At 39.9% G+C, this 22,321-nt stretch overlaps 1 protein-coding gene across 9 annotated transcripts in view; it reads right to left on the bottom strand.

Annotated features, from left to right (window-relative positions):
* The window catches only part of LOC146305598 (adhesion G protein-coupled receptor L3), a 299,312-nt gene that overhangs the window by 115,761 nt on the left and 161,230 nt on the right, over window positions 1-22,321 (bottom strand). For all 9 annotated transcript variants that reach the window (XM_084711654.1, XM_084711646.1, XM_084711647.1 and 6 more), the window contains exon 6: window positions 4,950-4,964. In XM_084711654.1, coding sequence (XP_084567780.1) covers window positions 4,950-4,964 — 15 coding nt within the window. The remainder of the gene's footprint in view (window positions 1-4,949; window positions 4,965-22,321) is intronic.

Raw genomic sequence — 22,321 nt, 5'->3', positions numbered from 1 at the left:
ACTGACTCACCCACATGCACTAACACATTTCAGTTTGTCTGCCTTCATCTACTACTCCTCTATCTACTAAATTAAATATAATTACCTCAGAGGAAAAAATAAAGGTTTCATTCTTTTCTTTCATCGAAACACCCTGGTGGCAGTTCTTAATAAATAGTATTAAACACACAAACCCAAAGTTAAAAGATTTTGACAAATAGCTACGTTGTAATTATTGGCTGAGGCAGCCCTTTAGGAGAAAAGAAAACAAAAGAGAAAAAACACAGTAATTACATCATCTATATAATGATTGCCTGTCCATTATTTCATCCACATGACATTTTTAGTCTGCGGCATGATTTACAGCACCACACACAGTAAACTAATTATATGTGAACTGGTTTGTGCTCAAATCTGATAAAGTCGGGCCGAGGCAATACAGCTGGAGCAGGTCAATAGTGGGCACCATTTGCAAAAAGCTCATTTGAGTTCATTATAGATTATCTTGGACTGAGGCAATTATAATTTTCTGTCTTTCTAAAAAGATGACATCTGAATTGAGGATTACAGCAACTGTAAAATCAGAGTAGGTTGAACATTTAAGTTACAATTTTAATCTTAAAGCAACAAAAGAAAAACAAAAAAAAAGATAAATGATGTGTCATTATTATCAGGGCTGCGCAAATAATGGAAATACAGTATCAAAATTGCAATATAGCCAAGTCAAATATCCATATCGCAGAAGCTACAATATTTTAATAAAGGAAAAATGTGCGACAGAACATGACTAGAACATGACTCATGACTAGATGTGAGAAAACATGTTTGTTTAATAAAGACCCCGACACATGTCACATCATCATGATTTGAATTGATTTTTCAAGGGCTGTCTGATCTTCTCAGTCGAATCAGATTTGGCCGTACAATATCGATATTTGACGCGAGCTGCAATGATTAATTGATTGTTTGATTATGAACCACCAACTACTACTATATTAATTAGTTGGTTTCAATAATTTCTTGGGAAAAAATGTGTTTAAATGTAAATATTTTTTGGTTTCTTCACTCCTCTGTGACAATTAACTGAATATCTTTGGTTTGTGGGCGTCATTTTGAGCTCTGGGAAACACTGATCAACGTTTTTTCTGACGTTTTATAGACCAAACATCTAATCAATTAATCAGGAAAATAAAAGATTAATCAATCAACAACAAAAATAAGTCTCACTTGCAGCCATATTTGATGATATATTGTTTTTCAGTTAAGTGTGCTGCACTAAATTCCTCTTCCAGCCTACATTAGTATGTTTTACCAGGAGGACTTGTGTTTTAATGCCTTCTCTTCATCTGTGACGTGAAAACATCAGATTTTCAGACAGTCAGAGAAGGTAATTAAGTGTGCAGCCTTCTAGTTTTCAGTCATAAAATCATCTTCTGTCATCCACGGAAGCACATCACCTATTCTGCTTACGCCACACTCCTTCATGCGTTGAATTAAGGGTTTGTTTCAACCAAACCAGAGTAGGTGATTGTTGGAAAAGTCAGGTTCTGATTTTTCCTGTTTAGTGAGAATGATGCTGACAATGATGACGTTAAACTCAATGGAGACTCTGGTTAGTTTTCTGAGAGCAATAAAACAGCTGTTTGTGGTAATACAAAACATATCCTTCTCTTAAAAAGCAGCTTCCCAGAACGTTGTCAGACAATTATGGTAACAGTCAGAGCCTGTTAGCGGCTAAAACAAGCCCCAGCAAACCAGCAAGCGTCACCTGCCCTGCACACTGCGCTGTGCGCTAACAGCTGCACTCCATCACCAGCAGTTTTGTGGTTTGTGGTGATTTTAAAACTTGGTTTGTTTACTGCTTACTGAAGTTTACTGCCTGTCATGCATTACTCTGTGTACAGTGACACAGCTAAAAACAAGAGCTGAAACTTGTTTACAAAATTACCAACCACTCGTCTGGTCTTCTCTCAACAGTTAATGACACATGTTGCATTGATTTTTTCTTTTTAAATAAGTGCACCACTTATTATAAAATATATATATACATAATTCCTCATTAAAATGTCATCCCTGTGCATTTTTGTAAGCTTTTACTTGTTTTATCATGTTATTGTAATGACAAAGGGAAAAAAAAACAATAGACTGAAAGAATGTCAAGTGAATGATTCAAATCTTCAGCTTTCGGGGGGCAGATCTGTTTCTACAAAAATGAAAATTGAGATGCAAAAATGATAATTCCAACTAATTGTGAATTATGCTGCATCTGTATCTGTCAATATAATGGCAATAAATATATATATTTTTTTTTACCATATTTATTCACCAAAAATACCATTAACATCATTAAAGCCATTGAAAGAAGAAAAAGAAAGACTGGGAAAGTCTCATAGAAAGAACAATAAAGAATTCAGACAGTGCAGTTTCCCCTCTTTTCACTGGTTTGAGCCCACAGTACATCACATATAAAAACAAAGTGTGTGTGAAGGCTCCTTTCACAGTAATGGGCCAGGAGCCTGACACAGCGCTGACAGGTTCTAGCCACAGATCCGTCGAGAGGTAAAAGCTGCACGCTCCGAGGAGAAGGAAGAGAAAGAGACAGCGGAAAAACAGAGGCTTCTCTCCCTTGTAATCTCTTAAGATTAAACATGTTGTCTACCTGCAGGTGAAAAATGTGGCGAGATGCGTCCCGTTGACATAGCGCCTCGGCACACATCTCAGCGGTTGCTCTGCTAAATGCTAAGAGGGCTGTTCCTACGGTTGAAAAAGATGAGTTGTGCAAGGGGTACAAGGTCAGAAGAGGGTAAGCTTTGTACTGACAGCACGCTGGGCTCGGAGGAGGTTGTAAAATATGCTTCTTAAGGATGTAAGCGCAAGATGGAGGAGTGAATGAAAGATGTGAGAAAGTAATACAAAAGCAATCATGGCTTTCATGGGGAAATTCACAAAAACTGTTACGGCAGCAGCAGACATCTCTATAAAGTCATCTCTGCAAAATCTCATTGCTCATTCTCTTTGCCACAGATTTGTGTGATATGTCATTAATTAATTACTATGAAATTTAAAATGTATTGCAGAGCTATTAAAGCAGAACTCTTGACTTTTATTTAATGATTCCATTTCCACATCTGACTCGAATCCAGCTTTATCGTTAACATCTGACAAAGGACATATTTCCAGCTCAAGTAAAAAGGGGTCAAGCTTTATTTTACAGTACAATAATAAGATGTTACAAGCTGAACTTTGTATTAAATTAGACAAAAACTAGAAATAATATGTGCTTTATTAGACAGCATTAGACTCTTCATATTGATTAGGGACACATTACAACAGAACTGTACTGTAAACTAAAGTGAAATCACATGTCTGCTACCTAAGACACACCTTCTTTGGCTGATCCCATAGACCCTTTTACAGTCTGTAAACAATAAGAAAGACGTGCACGCATTTTGGTAACAGAAGTATGGCAGACCACAACAGCTTGTCAATGGGCACCACAAACATGAACAGTTTTGATCGCGTTCTCAGTCCAGTCAACACGTTAAATAGCAGCTATAGATGCCGCCGATTGCTCTAAAATGGTTGTGGTCCTGTCGTATCACTGTACAACTTGAGTTGACCAGGACCAAAATTGATTCTGACTACCGTACATGCAGCAACCAGACATTTTGGTGACTTTGGTGCTTGTAAATGGTCTAATTCCTGGTTTCTAGTAGGCCATAATGGTGGTACTTGGCAAACCTAATGTTTTCTTTGTTGGTACACGGCCTAAAAAGTTTGAGAAACACTGGTCTAATTCAGTGTTAGTAGCTTGATAACTCGTCTGGGTGAGTGGGAGAGACTGATACTTCCGTTACCAAAATGTGCGCGCAGCTTTTTGATGATGTCAGCTGTAAAAGAGTCGATACAATTGGCCTACTCCTTTGATCAAACCACATCATCTGCCTTCAGTAATCCACAGCCTGAACATTCCTCTGCCTGTATAATATCTGTCTTAACTTGACAGAACTAGTTCACATATTGTTTTTTAAATGGAGAAGTAGCAATTTTGTTGTAATGTGTCCCTAATTACACTCTATTAAAGTCTAATAAGGTTCTAACAACAGGAAATAATTCCTTTTAGCTTACAGTACAGTTCTGTTGCAATATGTCCCTAATTACCCTTTAATTAAGTCTAATAAGGGACTAATACTGTTCTATTCTTTGGATTCAAAGTTCATCTTGTTATGTTATGTTAGTGTACTGTTAAATAAAGTGCGGCTTACAAAGGTACAAACACAATGCTCCTGGGGCAGAAGTGAGGATTTGGCATATGTTCTGCAGCATCATGCAGTGCTGATAAGGAAAGAATATGACTGCTATGATCTGTCTCCAGTATTGACTAGTGAGTCCCTGAAGGTTATAGCCATCATCATGTTAGAGGTATAATCAAAAATGCTGACAGCTTATTGGACAAGCTATCGATCACCCCCTATAGACCTTTTAATATTATGCAGCTGATAAAGCAGAGCTGGAATAATCTGCAGTTATAACAGGGAATGAAAAGATCCCAGGGTTTTGGGATCTCACCGGAGAGCAGGCCTGTAATGACCCGACAGAACAAAATTATCATATGTGTGGCGACGGCGAAAGAGCTGTCAATTTGTGATACTGCTGATAAACATGTTATGAAGGCAGGAGTCTGGTCCAGTATTCAATGATTTACATGCTGCACCGTGTACACGACTCAAGGAAAGAAAGGATTTTGCTCATTATTTCTCACACCGTTTCCCTGAGCAATTTCATTTTCCCCATGAATGGCATGTTCAACCTCAGCAATGAACCATACAATGAGCACGGACCTACAAAATGTCAGAAACCCGCTTTAGCAACCCGTCACCAACACAAAAACGAAAAAAAAAAAAAAAAATGCAAGCATATATCCAAATGAATATGCAGATGAAAAAGAAAAGTTGTTGGCATTTAGTTACCTTTTTGTTCCACTTCTATTTTTAGGCATGAAGGGGAGAGAAAGAAAGAAAAAATAAAGAACAGATTATTGATGTGATAACTGGGAAAAGTCTTTATTTTTTTTCTATAACAATTATGCAACAGTCTTAGAAGAGCATGGGGTTAGTGGAATAGACACACAAAACTTTCAATCATAAGCTTTTAGGAAGGAAAGACAAAAAAGCACTGCATCACATATCAGCCTGTAGGAAAAAGACAGATTAGTCAGGTCAACTGAAATTGTACAATTTTTTTTGAGTATGTGTGTTGTTGTTTTTTTGTCAGTGATCAGAATGTGCAAAACAGATGTACAGCGACGATGACTTTTTCTGCAACCATAAAATCATTCAACCATATGGCCGCTTACAGGCAAGCTTTTAAGAGTAGTTTTAAGGTACAACTGGGAGAGAAAAGTGCCTCACATGCAAATCAGGTACATTTCACACTTGACACTGCTGTAGTCTCAAACCGATAATCATTTATGACCTTAACTGATTAAACTAGCATAAATTATGAGATACTGCCAGTGGTGAAATTACTTTAAATGTCCTTAACATTCACTTGATGTGGACTGGGATCTATATTTAAACGTGCATTCACTGATTTAATTTTTCTCCGTTTGGGGGCAGCAGAACTAGCTACTATGGCTAACTTGTCAGCAAACTGTTGGATAGTTGCACATCTGGCCAACGCTGAACAAAACTGGCATTACTTTGAAGCTGCGACTACTTGACAAATGTTGGTCCAATGTTTTGGTTCTGTGTTGGTCTCCAACAACTTCTATGTTTCAGAGCTGCTGGTGTAGCCAGATGATATGTGGGTCAACACTTCCTCTTCCGAACGTTGATCACAGTTTACAGTTTGATTAGCAACTTGAGAGACAAGAATGGAGTTGGAGGCTCATCTCTATAAGCAGATATCTGCATATGAATGCAGATAAAAAAACAAAAAAACAATAAAAAACTAAATCATCATCAAACAATAGCCAGTGGGTTGTGAGACTGACCCAGGCATTCTGCCACTTGTATGTTCACCAGCTCGCCGTTCACTTTGCCTGCTGTTTTGTGTTGGGCTGGTAGCGTTAAGTGGATTTAGCAGAACTTTTTCACTGAAACATCTGCCTCAGAAACTGAACTAAAATGCTTGATTTGTTATCAGTGAGTAGGCGAATCTATGCACCGATCAGTTATCACATAATTTAAAACAGGACACTGGCACTTCCAGCTGCATGAGCCAGGTCATACAACAGTCACAGTGATCATATCACATAGCAGTGTACAGGTTTGAAAAATAAAAAATAGTTTACTGGCAAGAAAATAGTATTTTTATGTGTATGACCTATTTTATTCAATGTGAATTGCTGCAGGTGTAAGTGAAATGTAAGAGCTGTCTTGATTCTACAGCTCAACAAGTACACTGAAAGCCTGTTGAAAAACTACTGTGGCTATTACATCTGAACTCTCTCCACACTATACGTATTACTTCCTCTTGTGGACAAGCTTTTTATGTCAGTCATGGCATTTTGCTGGTCCTGTCCCTTCCCCTCCAGTAATCCCGGTTCTAATAAGAGAGGATTAACCTCTGTTACCAGGGCTTACAAGAGTCCTCTCCTCCAAATGGAGAGTGCAGCAGACTGAGGTATGGAGGTCAGTGGGTAGGGGCGGGCGGGGGTAAAGTTTGAAAGATGGGAAAGTTATTAGAGGAGAACAATATTAATGCAGGGCGGTGAGCCAATGAAAAACAGCGAGCGAGGTGGGGGCTGCGTGAGGCGAGGGGGAAAGAGCGAAAAAGAGAGAAAAATAATGGGGAGGGGAGAGGCTTTCAACAAGTCGTCTGTGTTTGTCAGATCATAAAATTGTACACTGGTACAGCACGGCACCTCATCAACAGCAAACACTCCAGCTGTCATTGAAACACGATAAGTCCATACCCAGGCTGAGCAACAATAGCTTTGGGCTACATCTGAATCATCATTACTGGCAACTCAAATTTGCCAATAACTCGGAACTGCACATGGACCACATAGATCAAATCAAAGTAAACAGCCAAACGTCCCCGATCGAAGCCTCTTCACCTCCCATGAGCAACGGCCACACAACAGGGACCACGGGGAGCCCGGCGTTTCTGATTGAGCGCTTGCTAACAGTGGCGAGGGGAGAGGAGGGTAATGATCTATAGAAAAAGGCATTAGCAGCGGGGATGTGGGAAGTGGTATACGACGCAATCGCTGGGGGAGATGGCGTGAGAAGGGAGTGAAGGATTCGGATGAGATCCCTGACAAGGAAATACGCCACTCGCAGGGCTACTGTACAGTCGCTCGACCAGAAGTCGCCGCCGGACGCGGCAAGGTCACCCCCTTGGATCACTCGAACCAATTTGTCCGCGTCGCGCCCAGTCGTGTTTCACTGCAGATACAGTAAAGGCTGGGATCCACCTGCGATATGAGCCTCGGAAGATCCACGTTTACGGCGTCATGGATACGAGCTCTGCGGCGGGGACGGAGAATTGATTCATTTGAAAAGCTTCTTTACTCCACCCCGCCACCCCCATTGTGACCTTAATGCGATTTTGGTCACGGCTGTCATTGAGTCACTAAAAAGCACTTAGCTCTCTCATCCTCTCATCCTTTTCTCCTTGTCTTTCTCTCTCCAGCTCCTCTCTGATGTCTGAGAAAAAAAAATATCAAAAATATGCACACAAGTACAAATAAAAAAATAAGGGTCCTTTCGGAGCTACTCTTACCTCTATGAAAGCGTTAACAGTCTCTTCCATCACACAAAATAGGCCATTGAGTGCCTCATTCATAAGCTCTACGTGATAAAAACGATCCTATGTCTTTACTTCTGCACCAAAACACTTGACAAAGCCTTATCCAGATATTCAAGGACACAGCGTTTAATGGGTAATATACTGCACATAGTCTAGCATTTCCCTCAGTGTTCCCTCCACTATACATTATCTGTTTCTGGAATGGCTGAGGGCCAAAACAACAGCTTTTTACTCATGGTCTGCTCATTTAGAGATCATTTGATGGTATACAGAAATACAATTAATGGAGACACTCCACTGAATTGTGCTAATGATGATGTTAATGGTAATCACAGCACTTTCCAACACACTGTGCTTCAGTGAAATCAACTTTAAAACAATGAATGAGAAAATGAGGTAATTATTTGAGTAAGAGATGATGGGCATTGAGTGGCCATTAAACTCTTTAACCCATTAATGGCTAATGATACATTTTGTGTGTGAAGAAAAAGCCCTGCAGATGTTTTTTTCTATTTGAGATGAAAACACATTTGTTTTCATTTTTGACATAACATGCCTCAATTTGTATAAAATGTTGGTTTTCTTTTTTTTGGGGGGGTCATCCCCTCCAGGCGTATACAGATCACACTATTGTGCGTGTGCGTGATCGACATTTAACTTGTCCACAGCTGATCCCAAATACTACTGGACCCATCAGCCGAACTTTTTTGTGCACATTCCGGACTGTATGCCGAAAGACCTCTGTGATTCCAAATCACGTCAGGTATAAATGACTACTTGGACTCAAGGATGAACTCGATTTTGGTGGTCAAAGGTGAAGGTCACTGTGACCTCATGTCTGTCCTGTTTTCACAGAGCCAATACCTCAGGAATGCTTGGAGGGAATTTCTTCAAACTCTTCAAAAGAAGAACTGATTAAGATGTTGGTGGTCAAAGGTCAAAGATCAAGTTCACAGTAACCTCTCTAAACACTTTTTATGCCATAACTCAAGATTTTATTAGCTAATTTAGAGTTGAGCGATATGTTTTCCAAATGGCCATCGTCAGGCCATCAATTGGCGATATCTTCTTCCACCCTCCCACCTCCTCACACTCTCTCAGGTCTCAACTGGGAGAAGTGCGCAAGCCGTCCAATAAACAAAATAAACTTACAAAGTGTCAAGAAATTAAACATAGTCACACTTAATTGCAGTGCCATTGCAAAAGGTACTTCACCATCTGTTGCCTGGTGGGGATCTGTACTCTACTGAGTGCAAACATCTAGCTGTTTTGAAATCAATGGTAACAAGCATTTGATATAACTTTGTGTAAGTTCTGAGACATAGTCACTAACGACTAGAAAAGGATGTTAACAAAACCTTAGACTCTACTTTGACCAATTTGAAAATGTCAGTGGATTTGTATTTGTCCAGTTAGTGTTTTGAGTGCTGCAAGGAAAGTGATGAAACACTATAGACATCAGTGGGTTAAAGGAGATATGGGTTAGAGCAAATGTTAAAAAATACTCAAATATCCAGAAATTTCAGGACGAGTCTAAGGCTGCACACGGGTTGTATTTTAAGGGTGCAAAGGCCCTAAAAGCTCTTGACATTTCAGAAACTTCAGGGGCAAGTGTGGCATCAACTGCTACTTGAATTTATAATCTGACAATTAATTGCACCAATTTCGATGGATAAAGTGACATAAGAAAACAGCTTATCATTCCGCTTTTTTCACTGGGCAGCACAGTTGGATGTCTCATCGAGAATCACAAGTGTCTGGCACGTTTTCCTAGAGGAAAAAAAAAAGACCAGCTGTAATCACCCTTCCTTGGATGCCAAAGCAAACCAGAAGGAGGAAATGCCATCATTGGCAAGGAGAGAAAAAAAAAATCCCCTTAAAATTTACTGATCTCCCGGGCTCGCCAATTGACAACCGTTCTGTTATTGTACACTAGTTATCTGGGATAAATTTGCTAAAGACCAACGCTCTTTTTCACCACATAGTTGCACATAGGCACACCTGAAAGTCGCCCAGTGCAAGCACTCTTATCTTCTGCCCACTGAGAAGCAGTTTGCTCTGAGGCACCTCGATGCTCCTCATTCACTTCCCAATATAGGTTTATCTCAGGATTAGTTCTGGGATAGAAAACCGCTGCCCACACACATCTAGGAACATCCCATACCTATGAATGAACAGGTAATTTTATATTTCCAATCCTATTTCTATCTGCTGGGCCAGTTTGCTTGTATGGCAATTATGGAAACTGTCAATCAGATAAGTGCTCAACCAGTGAATACATTGCTTGGCCAGGTCGGGGCAAAATCTGGCAACAGGTTTGGGGCAAAACAATGACTCAGTGAACCGTGGGCATGCAGCTTGTAACGGTTTGGCTGCTGTATGGTTCGCCCTGCCAAACACATAAAGCTGGAAAAAGGCAACATGGCTGATTCTGCAGCTGTCCTAATTGGTCAAGCTGTCGAACCAAATTTAATAAGCTGAACAGGCGACCTACATGTAAGGCTTCCCTTCAAAGCTGGGGTAAGCAGTTTATTTTCGGCGTCAAAAGTTCCCTAATAACCTTTAAACATAATGTAATTTAAGTGGGCTGAGAGAAAACTAGATGTTCTTGGCTCTATTTTCAGGCTTTCGAAAATCAAGCCCATGACGGAAGACTAAGGCCAATCACAGCCCTTTAAGGAAGTTAATTGTTGAGTCACAAAACGTAACAATATGACCACTTGTGCATCAACCACTTAAACTAAGTTTGCCTTTAAAATTAAATCTAGGGATGCCTTAGGAAAAAAATAGGACTTCTTTAGGATGTTGTAAAGGAAAACCTTTTAATCTTTGCTACTCAAGTACTCCCTTATGTGTTGGTGGAAGGTCCTGAGCAAACATTTTCCTCAGAAAAATTTAAAAGACCGATGCCAGTCCTGTAAAAGCATAATTTGTGGAACATAAGATGATTGCTGAATTTGTGGTGATTGAAGAGGAAAAGCGAAGATGCATTTTTCAGGACAGGGAAAATGTACCAGATACTATGAGCAATGTTCTTATCTTACTTTTACTTTTTCTTTTTTCTCCTTGTTGTTCATTTTTGGAGAGGCAAACTAACACTGACAAAAAAGAAATAATGACGTGAGTGAAGTGTGACCATGGTAACTTTAAGTTCACATACACTGTATTTTGACGGTAACTGCTGTGAAAGCTGAAACTCTTAGGCAAGTTGACAACCTTAGAGATTTTATTTTTTTATATTTCATTTTTTATTTTTAAAATTGAAAACCTTAGCTCAGGAAATAGTTTTCCTTCGGGGAGAAACTTAAGCTTGAAACTAAAAGGGACAAAAATACATATTTGTCCTCTGGTTGTAGTGTTATTTATCCATCTAGTTTACAGGTATGGGTTGTTGTTGTTGTCTTTTTTGAGAAATTGGCTATTTAGATGTCAGCATTCTCTACAATACAATGAGACTAAAGGGCTCTGGACTCTAGACTCCTAGTGTCTACAAGAAAGTAAGCTGTTCCTAAACGAAATGGCTCACACCAAATTCTGTGGATGATCTTGAGCTCTTGGCACCACAAGCCAAGTGCCATCCAATCACAAGCAACCTAGACAGATAAACAGTGGCAGAGGTAAGAGAAAAAACATGCATTTTTGACCTTGGGGTGAACTGTCCCTTTAAGGTAGTTTACGCAACCAGCCACTAGAAATGAGAATCAACAATAATTCATCTTTGAGCCACCCATCCAAAGCGTCCATAATTTGACAACCTGGGAATAAGACTCGACTATCTTTCTCCAGAAAGACTGCACCTTTAATCACAATATGTTTTTTCATGGTTCTAAAATTATCATTAAATCAAGAACTTGTACAAAAAGTTTTGCTTGACTGCGTGTAATTCAGCTTTGACAGTGTCAATAACACAGGCAGACAATGCTGGAGTACCCAGCCATACCATATGCTATAAAATTCAATTATATATCCTCTGCATAATGCAGCCCATACTGTATTTGTTCAGATAATGCATAATTTCAAATATAATTTTCACCTGAGAAGTCGCTCTGCATACTTATTGTCGTCTACCTCCTGCTGAAGACACACGCCGAGCAGCTAACAATGGGGACCTTTAGCGACTGTGACCCTGTCATGTGAGCGGCAGCTGTATGGATTTTCATTTGAATAATTAACGCTTCCCAATTTCACACTAATGGTTGAGAGGTATCAGAATGGTATCATTAGCCGCTAATAGAGATTCATGGTGGAATGGCTGCAATATTTTTTGCAATACCGCCCCCCCCTCTTTTTTTTTTTTTTCCATTCCCGCTCTCTCCACCACGGAGTTGCAGAGTGCAAACCCCTTAACTCCATCCCATCAGCTTTTTAATTAATGACACAAATTACGGGGCTTTGAATAGCATGTGCCTAAGGATGGGGGAGGACATGCGGGCTACCATCTCTCTTTCTCTGTGTTCTCTCCTCATTTTTTTCCTATCATTTCCCTCAGTTGGTGCTCATGAGTCTCCCATACCATCATTACAGGTTCCATTTCTCAACACCACTCTTTTTTCCTCCAACCACTTGTCTGCTCTCTTTGTGCTCTTTTTCTCTTGTACTTATTCAATCTCCTCCCTAGCGTCTCGTCTCTGTCTCCGTCGCTTTCTCTCTGCCTCCTACTGGGAAGCTGCTATGCTATCTTATAACCTTGACAATGCAGAATGCTGTGTGTGCGTCTTTGTGTGTGCGCTTGTTCCTCTGTCTGTGTGTTTGTCTCTCTTTGAGGGACAGGTGCAAGGACTTGGCGCTCGTCCAACCTCGCTATCCGCGTGGGACCGACCAACAGAGGGAGAAAAGACGAGTGCGAGCCCAGGAAAAACAAAATTAAATACATTTTTGTGGAACATAGCAGCAACTGGAGCAGAAATAACCTAATTGCACCTCCTAAAATATGTCTTGATTTTCAAGGACTTTGAAATTATGGAGGAGAACGAACAGAAGGATGGGGGGCGAATTGTAGGGGAGAAAAAGGGTGTTTGGTCTGGTGTGTGGCTGGACGTGGTGGAGCACCAGTGAACAAAGAAGGAAAAAAAGACAAGAAAATGGAAAAGGAGCTTTGATTAGTAGGGTGATCATTAAAAGGAGAGACCCCCTGAAGAGACCAATCTCTAATTAGTGCTATATCCTCGACACTTGGCACCCCAACGCGTCTTTCAGACATGTGTGCCCGAGTGTATGTGTGTGTGTATGTATGTGTGTGTGGGTAGCAGTTGGAAGAAACACTGAGATAAAAGCTTTGCTTGTGTTATATAAATGGAAGTGTTTATGAACATTAGGAGAAGCTTGTTCGGCGTGCAAAAGAATTTTTTTCCAATATGTTGGAGTGGAGTGTGCATAATTTTTCTATCCATGAAAAGCAAAGATGATCCTGTATGTATGTTATTGAGCAAAACAGAAGCCACTACAGAGCAAGAAGCTGATAGATTACACCAGCTTATTCAGCTATTAGTGGGGGGAAACAGCCTCCACATGTCCAGATTCACCCCCTTCGCACCACCATTTATCCACATTGGTAATCACAGCCTCCTCATGCAATTATCGCGTCTCTCAACTGGGAGAATAATTCCTTTTCTTTTTTTTTATGTTTTGATACCACACTTACATATACATACAGCTAGTTTATTATTTATCTTTTTTTTTTATGTCGGGAATATTAACCTTTCTTTTTCCATGTGATGTTAGTAGTTTTAGGTTCTTGGGAAGCAACATTAGAGAAAATCTGTCATGGATATCACACATCTCCACACTGGTGAAGAAAGCCCAGGTACAAGGACACTTAAAGAGGAAAAATTCCCATGCTAAATTCTTGTAAAACATTGCTGCCTTTTGGCAAGACATATAGAAGTATCTGCTGCTGTACCACCTACACCTACTACAGAGCAGCTTCTCCCTTCAGCCTGTGACCCTCCTATGAGCACTCCATCTTGCAAAATAATTTGCTTTATTTGGATGATTTATTATTTATTTATTATATTTCAAGCCAGAAGGGAAATTTCACAGGAGATGATTCTGGTTATAGCATTGTCCCCTTAATCTCTGATTATATATCATGCTTATTTTATGATTTAGTACAGTAAAAAAAAGTATGTATTTCTCCTTTAAGAAGGAAAATTCCAGCGCCAAGTTAATTTTAACAGAGGAGCAATAGAAGCATCATGATTGGAGATGTACTTAAATATCAAAAGATAATACCCACACCAGCTATAGCCTGTTCATCCTGCTCTTCTCTGGCAGGAGATACAGAAGTATCTGCTGTCTTACACCAGAATACAGAACAGCTTCTTCCTTTGAGACTGCTTAATTCATCCTTAGTGCTCCACCATGCAAAATGTCTGTTTTATATTTATTTCTATGACATATGATTTATTCAACAAATCTACTGTGTATAATCCTTGTATATAACATTGTTTTGTGAGTAGCAAAAAGGGAAGTAATCCTCTTTATAACCCTTTGTTGTACAATGATAAATAAATCTACGTGTACTTTGTAAACAAAGGCCGAGCAACTTCAATTTGAAAATTATAATGGAAATATAATCATGGTATGTTATCATTTAACAAAAGTGTGTGGCTGGTGTAATGCATATAATCATTGCACTGAAAATGAATTGAATTATTGTAAATGTAATTTTGGTCACACATCACAAACATATATCTTAAATTAGCTGATTGATATCACAAGGATGGTTTTAAACATCTCCCAGCCTTACGAACATGTGCTTCCACTTCCAACTGAAGCTAAACTGCATGTTTTTCTGCCCCAGCATACATATCTGCTCTATAAATCACATGTCCTGTGTTCTCCTTTGAGAAGAAAGTCATTTTCATAGTTTTGGTTTCATAATTGCACCCCTGTCTCCCTATTATTTTTGGTCTGTAGCCAACCAAATCATTCCATTTCGAGCTGTGTTTGAATAAAGCAATTTACATCACCATTCAGTCATGCGTAGATGGTCATTGACTTGCAGCCAGACAGCAGCCTGCTATTCACAAGACAGCTAGAGCCTCTGACTTCAACCAGAAAACAACTCATATTAGCTTTCTGGCAAATGTCCCCTTCTTATCTACAAACAAAGACATGTCTTGTCCTGCGCCTTTGCCTCTTGAATAATCTACCAAACAAACATCCAGTGCTGAAAACAGCACTGTTAATGTCTGATTGCAGGCTAGACAGCCGATTAGCTGGTCAGGTGCAACATATAAGCACATTAAACTGCTTAAAGGCTCGCAAACCTCTCAGAATCGGATAGTGCAGATTTTGGTGTGGTCCTTCTTCTCTGCTAACAAAATGCTGTGTCATTGTCAAACTGCAGATACCAGCCCACATTTGTTGACTTTGTCTCTCTGTGTGCTGCAGAAAATTAGCCTGCAGGCTAAACTGTCCATCAAGCACAGACACCGATTCACCCACTCACAGGCTTGAGGGGGAAAAACATTTCTGACATATCTCCTACATATCTCCTAATACCTATTTAATTCTTTCTTTCAATATAAACTAAATAATTAAAACTACTGACAATACTTTTCAAATTCATTTTTACATTATTGTTGAAAAAAGGATGATTAATTGTGATTTCAGCGGGTCCAGTAAAAACAGGACCTCTCTGCAAAGCTAAATTTAAAACCAATGTGTCATGACAAGATCAATCTCTGCATATACAGGCCACGACACCAGCCTGAATCTGGTGTGTGTGAGATATCTGACAGAAAGTCATAGTCATCAGAGCTTGCTGTGTGGGTTAGGGAGTGGTCAGCTGTCACTGAGTGATGTGATGGCATTACAAGCCCCCGTCACACATGGGGAAGAGTGGAGCTGGTCGCTCAGGTGGGGAGAAGAAGGAGGAGAAAAAAAAAGCTGTCTGAACAAGAAGGCTAATGCTCACTGGCATTTCAGCGGGGAGCAAGGAGGGTGTGGTTGTGTGATGCATCTGCTGTCACGGCGTCGACTCCCACACTAGACCTGATGAGTGTGGATTGGAAGGCTCAAGGGCAAAAAGCCACTGAACTTCCATACAATCTGCTTAGTAGATTTACTGATAACATCAAATAGAGCGATCTACTCTTCAAGAAGCTTAAAAGTTACTGCAAGATTATCCAAGGCGAAGAGAACTGCCTGGGTGCTTGAACGGTAGCCTGCCGATGATGTTTGAATACTGAGTGAGTAACTATCAAATCTACATTCGAACATCAGCGGAGGCAAGGGCTTGGTTGCACGAACAAAGATTAATTTTTAACCCTGATTAAAATATGGTTTTACCTTTAAATTATGCTGCACCAGACTCTAAAACTAGCTCAAAATGAAGACCTAGATTCAATTACAATTTGTTGCACCAAAACTTTAAACTCCAACGTGACCCAGTACTAACTTTAAACTGATACTTGAAGGGCTTTGACTTACAAAATGGCTGCCTTTATGAATTGGATTGGGCCTAATAATCAAGTTCTTCAAAGAAAGTTAAAGGGCAGTCTCGATCCGATCGATTTTTATGGTGCGTCTCTTCTTTTTTTAACATGTAACATGTAACATTTTACTAAACTTTTAGCCAGCTAGCAAACAAAGTAACATTTTTTAACTTTTAAGCTAGCTAGCAAACAATGTTAAGTTATGTAATTTTTTTAGATAGCTTTTAAATTGTTATTTTTGTTAAGGAATACACAGTAGCCAAAGGTTCAGGTTTTTGTTCCCTCATTTATAGGCTACTTTTATTTATTTAAAATTTCAATTTGAATAAGCAAGTATCTCCATGTTAATTAAACCCCCTAATTTTGGTTTACGTCAATAAACTTGGATTTACTAAACAGAGATTAGTTTTAAATTGAGCTCTGTTTAAAGCTACTAGTTTTTTTCTTTTTTTTTTTCTGTGGGCCCCTATGGACAAAAGCAGTGTTGTTTTCATGGTAATAACCATAAAATATACCATCAAAAATAAGATGATCTATATAAAAAAAAATTCTTCCAACTTCTGACTAACATACTACTCACTATAACTTTGGCTGATTTCAAGGAGAGACCCGGTGCCTGATCAAGTGTATAGAAATATCATATTTTCGCATTTATTTATTAGGTCATATGGAGGCATCAGTGTTATTTTGAGACCGTTTTATAATCAGTTTAAAAAAAAATTGTATTAGATTTAATTTTAAATCCAGATTTACTCATTTTAAAACCAGTTTTCCTAAACTCTGATTAGAACTAATCTTAGATTAACTTAAATTGTTGCTGGTCCAACTAAGACATTTTTATTAATAATATAAAATAAGGGACATTAAAACAATGAGCTGCCCTGATGAGACGCATAACCAATCGCAGTATCCACATTACAGCCATCCTGGTCACACAGGTGGTGTTTACCTTAGGCGTGACCACTGCATAATGGGCCTTGTAATCACACCACATTCTGCCCAAGCTGCATTGTAAGTGATAGCCATGTGTACAGCATCAATTTCATGGTTTCACCTGCCAGCACAGACGGACAGAGATTGGTAGCAGGTGCTGAGTACTACATGCCAAAACAATCTACTCCATTATTCGTCGAAGGCCCCCTGAACCTGTTAGGTGTGTTATTATTAGCAAAATGAATTAAAAACCAATTAGCTAAGTTGGAAATAAAAGAACTCGACAGATTACACGGCAAGTTTCTCTGAGGTATATGAGCTCAGCATTACAGCGCTCCGTTCAAATCGGAGAATTGATTGCATGATTATATGTCCTGGCTCAGCTTCGAAAGTGTGAGAAATATCTGACAGGGTTGAGCCGGATCCCACTGTGCCAGACAGGATTTTACATTGTCCTTATTAGCTGCAAACAGTGGGGGGAACTAGTGGCTTATGTATAGCAACAGACTGCCAGCAGGTTTTCTTCCTTTGTTCTCCCACTCTCTTCTCGTCTGTCTCTCACTTTCCCTCCACCTCATCTGCCATACACACCGAAGTGTCAATTTTGAAAAGTGAACTGAACAAAAGCGATTCCCTGAAAGGACGTGTAATTATCCCCTACCTCGGGTTTTTTTTTTTTTTGGGTACGAGGGGTTTGACCGCTCGCCTGGACCAAATCAGTCAATTTGCCATGGAAACTACACAGAAAGGTATCTAATTACTGGAGGGAGATGGTTGATGCTCGGGAGAAGGACAAGAAAGGTAACAGCAACCTGTCAACAACAGAAAGAGTCTTTCAGCGACAGAGCGGGTTTGAATGTGCTGTCTTGTGTGACAAGTCGGGAGAATTTGAAGGAGCCACAGAGAGGATGTAAGTGCTTCATTACTGCAGAGGAAGAACACTGGGCAGAGTAGGAGGGAGACGCAGATGTGTTGACCTCTTATGAGCTCGACCTTTGGGATGAGCTGTTAAAGTGAAAGTTACACGGAGAGAAAAGGCGAGGGAGAAAGGTTTTAATAAGGCGCTAAGAGAATAGACGCGCATCTCGCCGCTGAACCGTAGCGAGTCAAGGTGAGAGGGCGGGGCAGAGGCAGATTTCAGCCATTGGCGCACAGTCATGTTTATGAGTCATCATAAAGGGTCAGCACATCACTTCTGCCTGAGGGTAGCCTTACTAATCTGTAAAGTGCATGTGGAAGCATGCACAAACTGCACTAGCACAAAGAGGAAGGAGACCACAGGCAGATGAAAAATGAGCGTACCCTGATGTACACAAGACACTTAATTCCATTCAGATTCATTTGTGACTTGTGGTAACACTAAATAGTAAGGCTACATTGATTATAATGAATTCTGTAATGGCTTCATGCATGAGAAAAGCAAGAATTCATTCATGTAGTACTTTATGAACTGTCAGGAATGTTCAAGAACTAACGGTATTTCATTCATGCATGACTTAAGACAAAAACAATATGTTAATTAAGGCAAGACTATTCCACCACTCCATTCCATTATTACTCCCATTATTATTCCACTAGCAGGCTGGCTAATTAGCTAATATTAGCTATATTTCATTGACGCATTACACATGTATAAAATAGAGTCTGTATTTCACTGACATATTGCACATGCGTAGAGTAAGTCTATATTAAATTTCATTGACATGCTGACAGTCTGTATGAGTTCAACATTTGGCACATTGCACATTCCAAGTTATTGGAAATAGTATTATATTTTTATCTTATTTATGTTGGATCCTATTTCTAGTCTGGTTTTATTTCTTACTACATTTCCCCTTACGCTGCTACTTTTTTGTGCTGCCGTGTCAAATCGAATTTCTCCTACAGGGGATAAGTAAACGTACATCTTATCTTATCTTATCTCATCTTATCTTAATATTTAATTTATATACGCACACAAAATACAAAGAGCTACATTACTACACTGTTACAAACAATGTAAACAGTATAATAATGATAAAACTTACGTTTAAGAAGAAGTGCTATCATTCACAATGGTTTATAGGATGTTTAGTTTCTTCACTCTTAAAATAATCATGTACACAGTGTTGCACCTTTGCTTTTTTTCAGTTTTCCAATCTTTTTTAAGGCCACTCTAAGAATTTTCTAAAATGTAAATTGACTGCATGAAATTCACATGATGATTAGTTAATCATAATAACAACACTTGCAAAGTGCACTGCTGCAACTGTTTTTTTTTGCCCGTCCCTTCCTGCCCTGCAGACCCGCCTATGAATGCACGAACATTAATTATAAGATACCTTAGTAGTTGCAGTAATTGGAATAATGTGTGTGACTGTACAGCTTTTTAAAAATAAAATATGTATCAATTTCTTTTTCATTGTTTCACCTTTCTGTCAGCGCTATTTCACCTCCCTCATTGTTCAATGTGATGCTATATCCCACAAGCCCATATCAAATAATTATTCAGACGGCAGCTCAAATGAAAATATGATGGATTGTCTTGTACCGTGGCACAGCCACACACCACAGGCAAACACCAGCACCCTTTGTAATAATTGTTGTAACATTTTTTTCCCATTACAACTGATGGAGCGGATCAAATTGCAAATTAATAAAATCAATATTGTATCTGCGGCATGTGTCCATCGATTTAACACACTCCTCTGCCATTATTAACGGCAGATCTGATTGTACAATCTCACCCGGCTTATAAAGATATGGAGAGGAGAGCGGTAATTTATCCTAAAAGAAAAGAAGCTCCCCAAGCAGAATACAGATAAAAGCTGTCAGTGAAGGTGGTCGGGAAGGGAGGAGGGGCAGTTGAGATTGCGAGAGTGAGGGAACAGAGGGAGCAAATAAAGTGATATGGGAAGGGGGTGGGAGCAGCCAGAGCACGTAAAGGACAAAATGTAAGTGAAAGTGAGGGAGACTTGGAAGAAAACGAGTATTAGAACCGAGAGGGAGAGCTTGTCAGCGGAATACAGAGTCAAGACTCCACCATTGAAGGAGAGTTGGAGTCATGGGTGGCTGCTTCTCTTATTAGACACTCAAATCCTTCAGTCTGTCTCACGAACTTGGTAAGGAGACTCGTGTTAAAAGCCAATCCACAATGGAGCAGCAATTTCTCAAGCCATACTCTTTTTGCCAATAGAAATAGCTAATTATTTGTCACAAATTAACAACCAATCCAGGTGAAACTTCAGCCTTTCTCTGGAGATTTCACCATGAGATATTGATGGATCTAGTGGTCACTGCTTAATTATGCAGGGCAGGTAGTAAAAATTTAAGCAAGACACGAAAGACCTGTCTCCAATTGTTGCTTTTTCCAGCCAAAAGGATCTGATTGCTTCATCCGGGAGGTAAGAGGAGAGTCCACTGGGCTGCCACAGATGAATTACATTCACACCCAGCAATAAAATGTGTCTCAAAGTCCGTCTCCAGTGACCGCTTGTGATTACACTTTGCTTTCCTGCTCAATATACAAATAAACGCCTACATGACTTCTGCAATGTTTATGCATTGCCAGCAGAATTTCTTATCTCACTATGGCTCTTGGCACAATCCATAGTTATACCACACAAGGTGCCCCTGTTTCCTTCCCTGGTGCACACCTAACAGGCAGCCCCAGTGTTACTGGAACAAAGCTGCCAGAAGCAGTTTTACAACAATTCAGCAGACTCTTCCATGTTTTGACTTGGCTTTTGTTAAGGAAGTTGAGTATGTTATTAAAAAGGGACAGTTGGTATTTGAGGCACACAACTGAATGGGTCCCATGCATGGATGTATAATAGGGTCGAGATACCTCAAAGACTCAAAGATGGCATCTATTCAGTCCAATACAAAATGTATGCCAAAAAAGTTTCTAGCTTCTGGGTTTCCTAAGGTATGCAGCCCACTGAATATGTCCAGTTATGTTTCTCCTGCTGGTTTTGCGAATAGCACATAATAGAAAGAGTCTTAACTGACCTTGTCGTCTATGGGGAAAATGCTTTTTGGGCCACAGAGGAATCTTTAACTGCAATATCACAAGCGGCTACTGGGCAATATTGGAAACAAGGCTGAATGGCTGTGCCGTATCCAGGTCTTATTAATACATTCATGCTCCCATGGGTCTCATGGAATTTCCATTGAATAGGATGGCTACTAAACTGTGCCACTGGGATCAGGTCGGGGTGACAAACCCAAGCCTCTATAATAGAAAGAAGGTGGGATGCGTCTGAAACGACATAATCTATGCAACCATGTGGGATTGGGTAGTAGGATTGGACTAAGGAGGATAAATAATTAATCACTTGTATATCACCCGCTAGTGGTGGAAGGTGGGTGGTCAAGGAAGTCAACTAATTGGGAATGCTGTGGGTGTCTGGGATCCTGCTGGATTCCCACGGGACAGGAAGACTATCACACTGTGTCGCAGGGAAAAACCAAGCTACTATGTTCGACAGGCAGCATTTTTACATGGGCCATAATGTGTAAAAATGACCCAAATTCAAAGAGGAGACATCAGTAACCAAAAGTGAGAGTAATGGGCTCCATCAGGATGGAACAGAACTGGCAATGACATAAGCCATGGAAAAGAGCGCTATGTGTGGGACTGGGAAAAAGTAAAGCTGAATCGGGCAGAACGAGATAGAAGAGATCACTCGATTTTCATCCTCTAGTGGTCAATGACCACCATCTGACTATGACCAAAGAGAGCAAGGCTGCTCTTGACCTTGGTCTCATCTCAGAATTGGCTGCATTTTTATTCAGTCTTGTCCCAGGAAAAAGAAGACTGGATTCTATTCAAGACTGCCCTTAGGGGGTTATGGCATAAAAAGAATACTTATACATTTCCAATTGCGTCCATCTTGGCTTCAACAAGTCCATCTTGGTAGATAAGCATTGCTTGGACATATTGGTCATACTGGGTTACCAGTCAGAGTAGATGGCAATGTAAGTAACTGAGAACTTAATGGAACAATTCTGGAGCATATTCGGCATTCAAAGCAAAACAGAGCTAGTATTTCAAAGGATATGACAGTAAAAACTAGAGGGTTGATTAAAGTTGTGTTACGGTCCACTGCAATAGCTTTAGTTGGGTCAATGTTAGACATGGACACCTTGGCCAGGCACTGACACTGGGTGGCTGAGATAGCAAATTGTGGATATTGCAAAAGAGTCAGGTATAAAAGAGCCATCTGCCA

Source organism: Lutjanus erythropterus, chromosome 23 (assembly GCF_056507025.1).
Source record: "Lutjanus erythropterus isolate fLutEry1 chromosome 23, fLutEry1.hap2, whole genome shotgun sequence".
Classification (NCBI taxonomy): domain Eukaryota; kingdom Metazoa; phylum Chordata; class Actinopteri; order Lutjaniformes; family Lutjanidae; genus Lutjanus; species Lutjanus erythropterus.
Note: the sequence above shows the minus strand (reverse complement) of the source record. Positions and strands in the feature narration are given on the sequence as shown.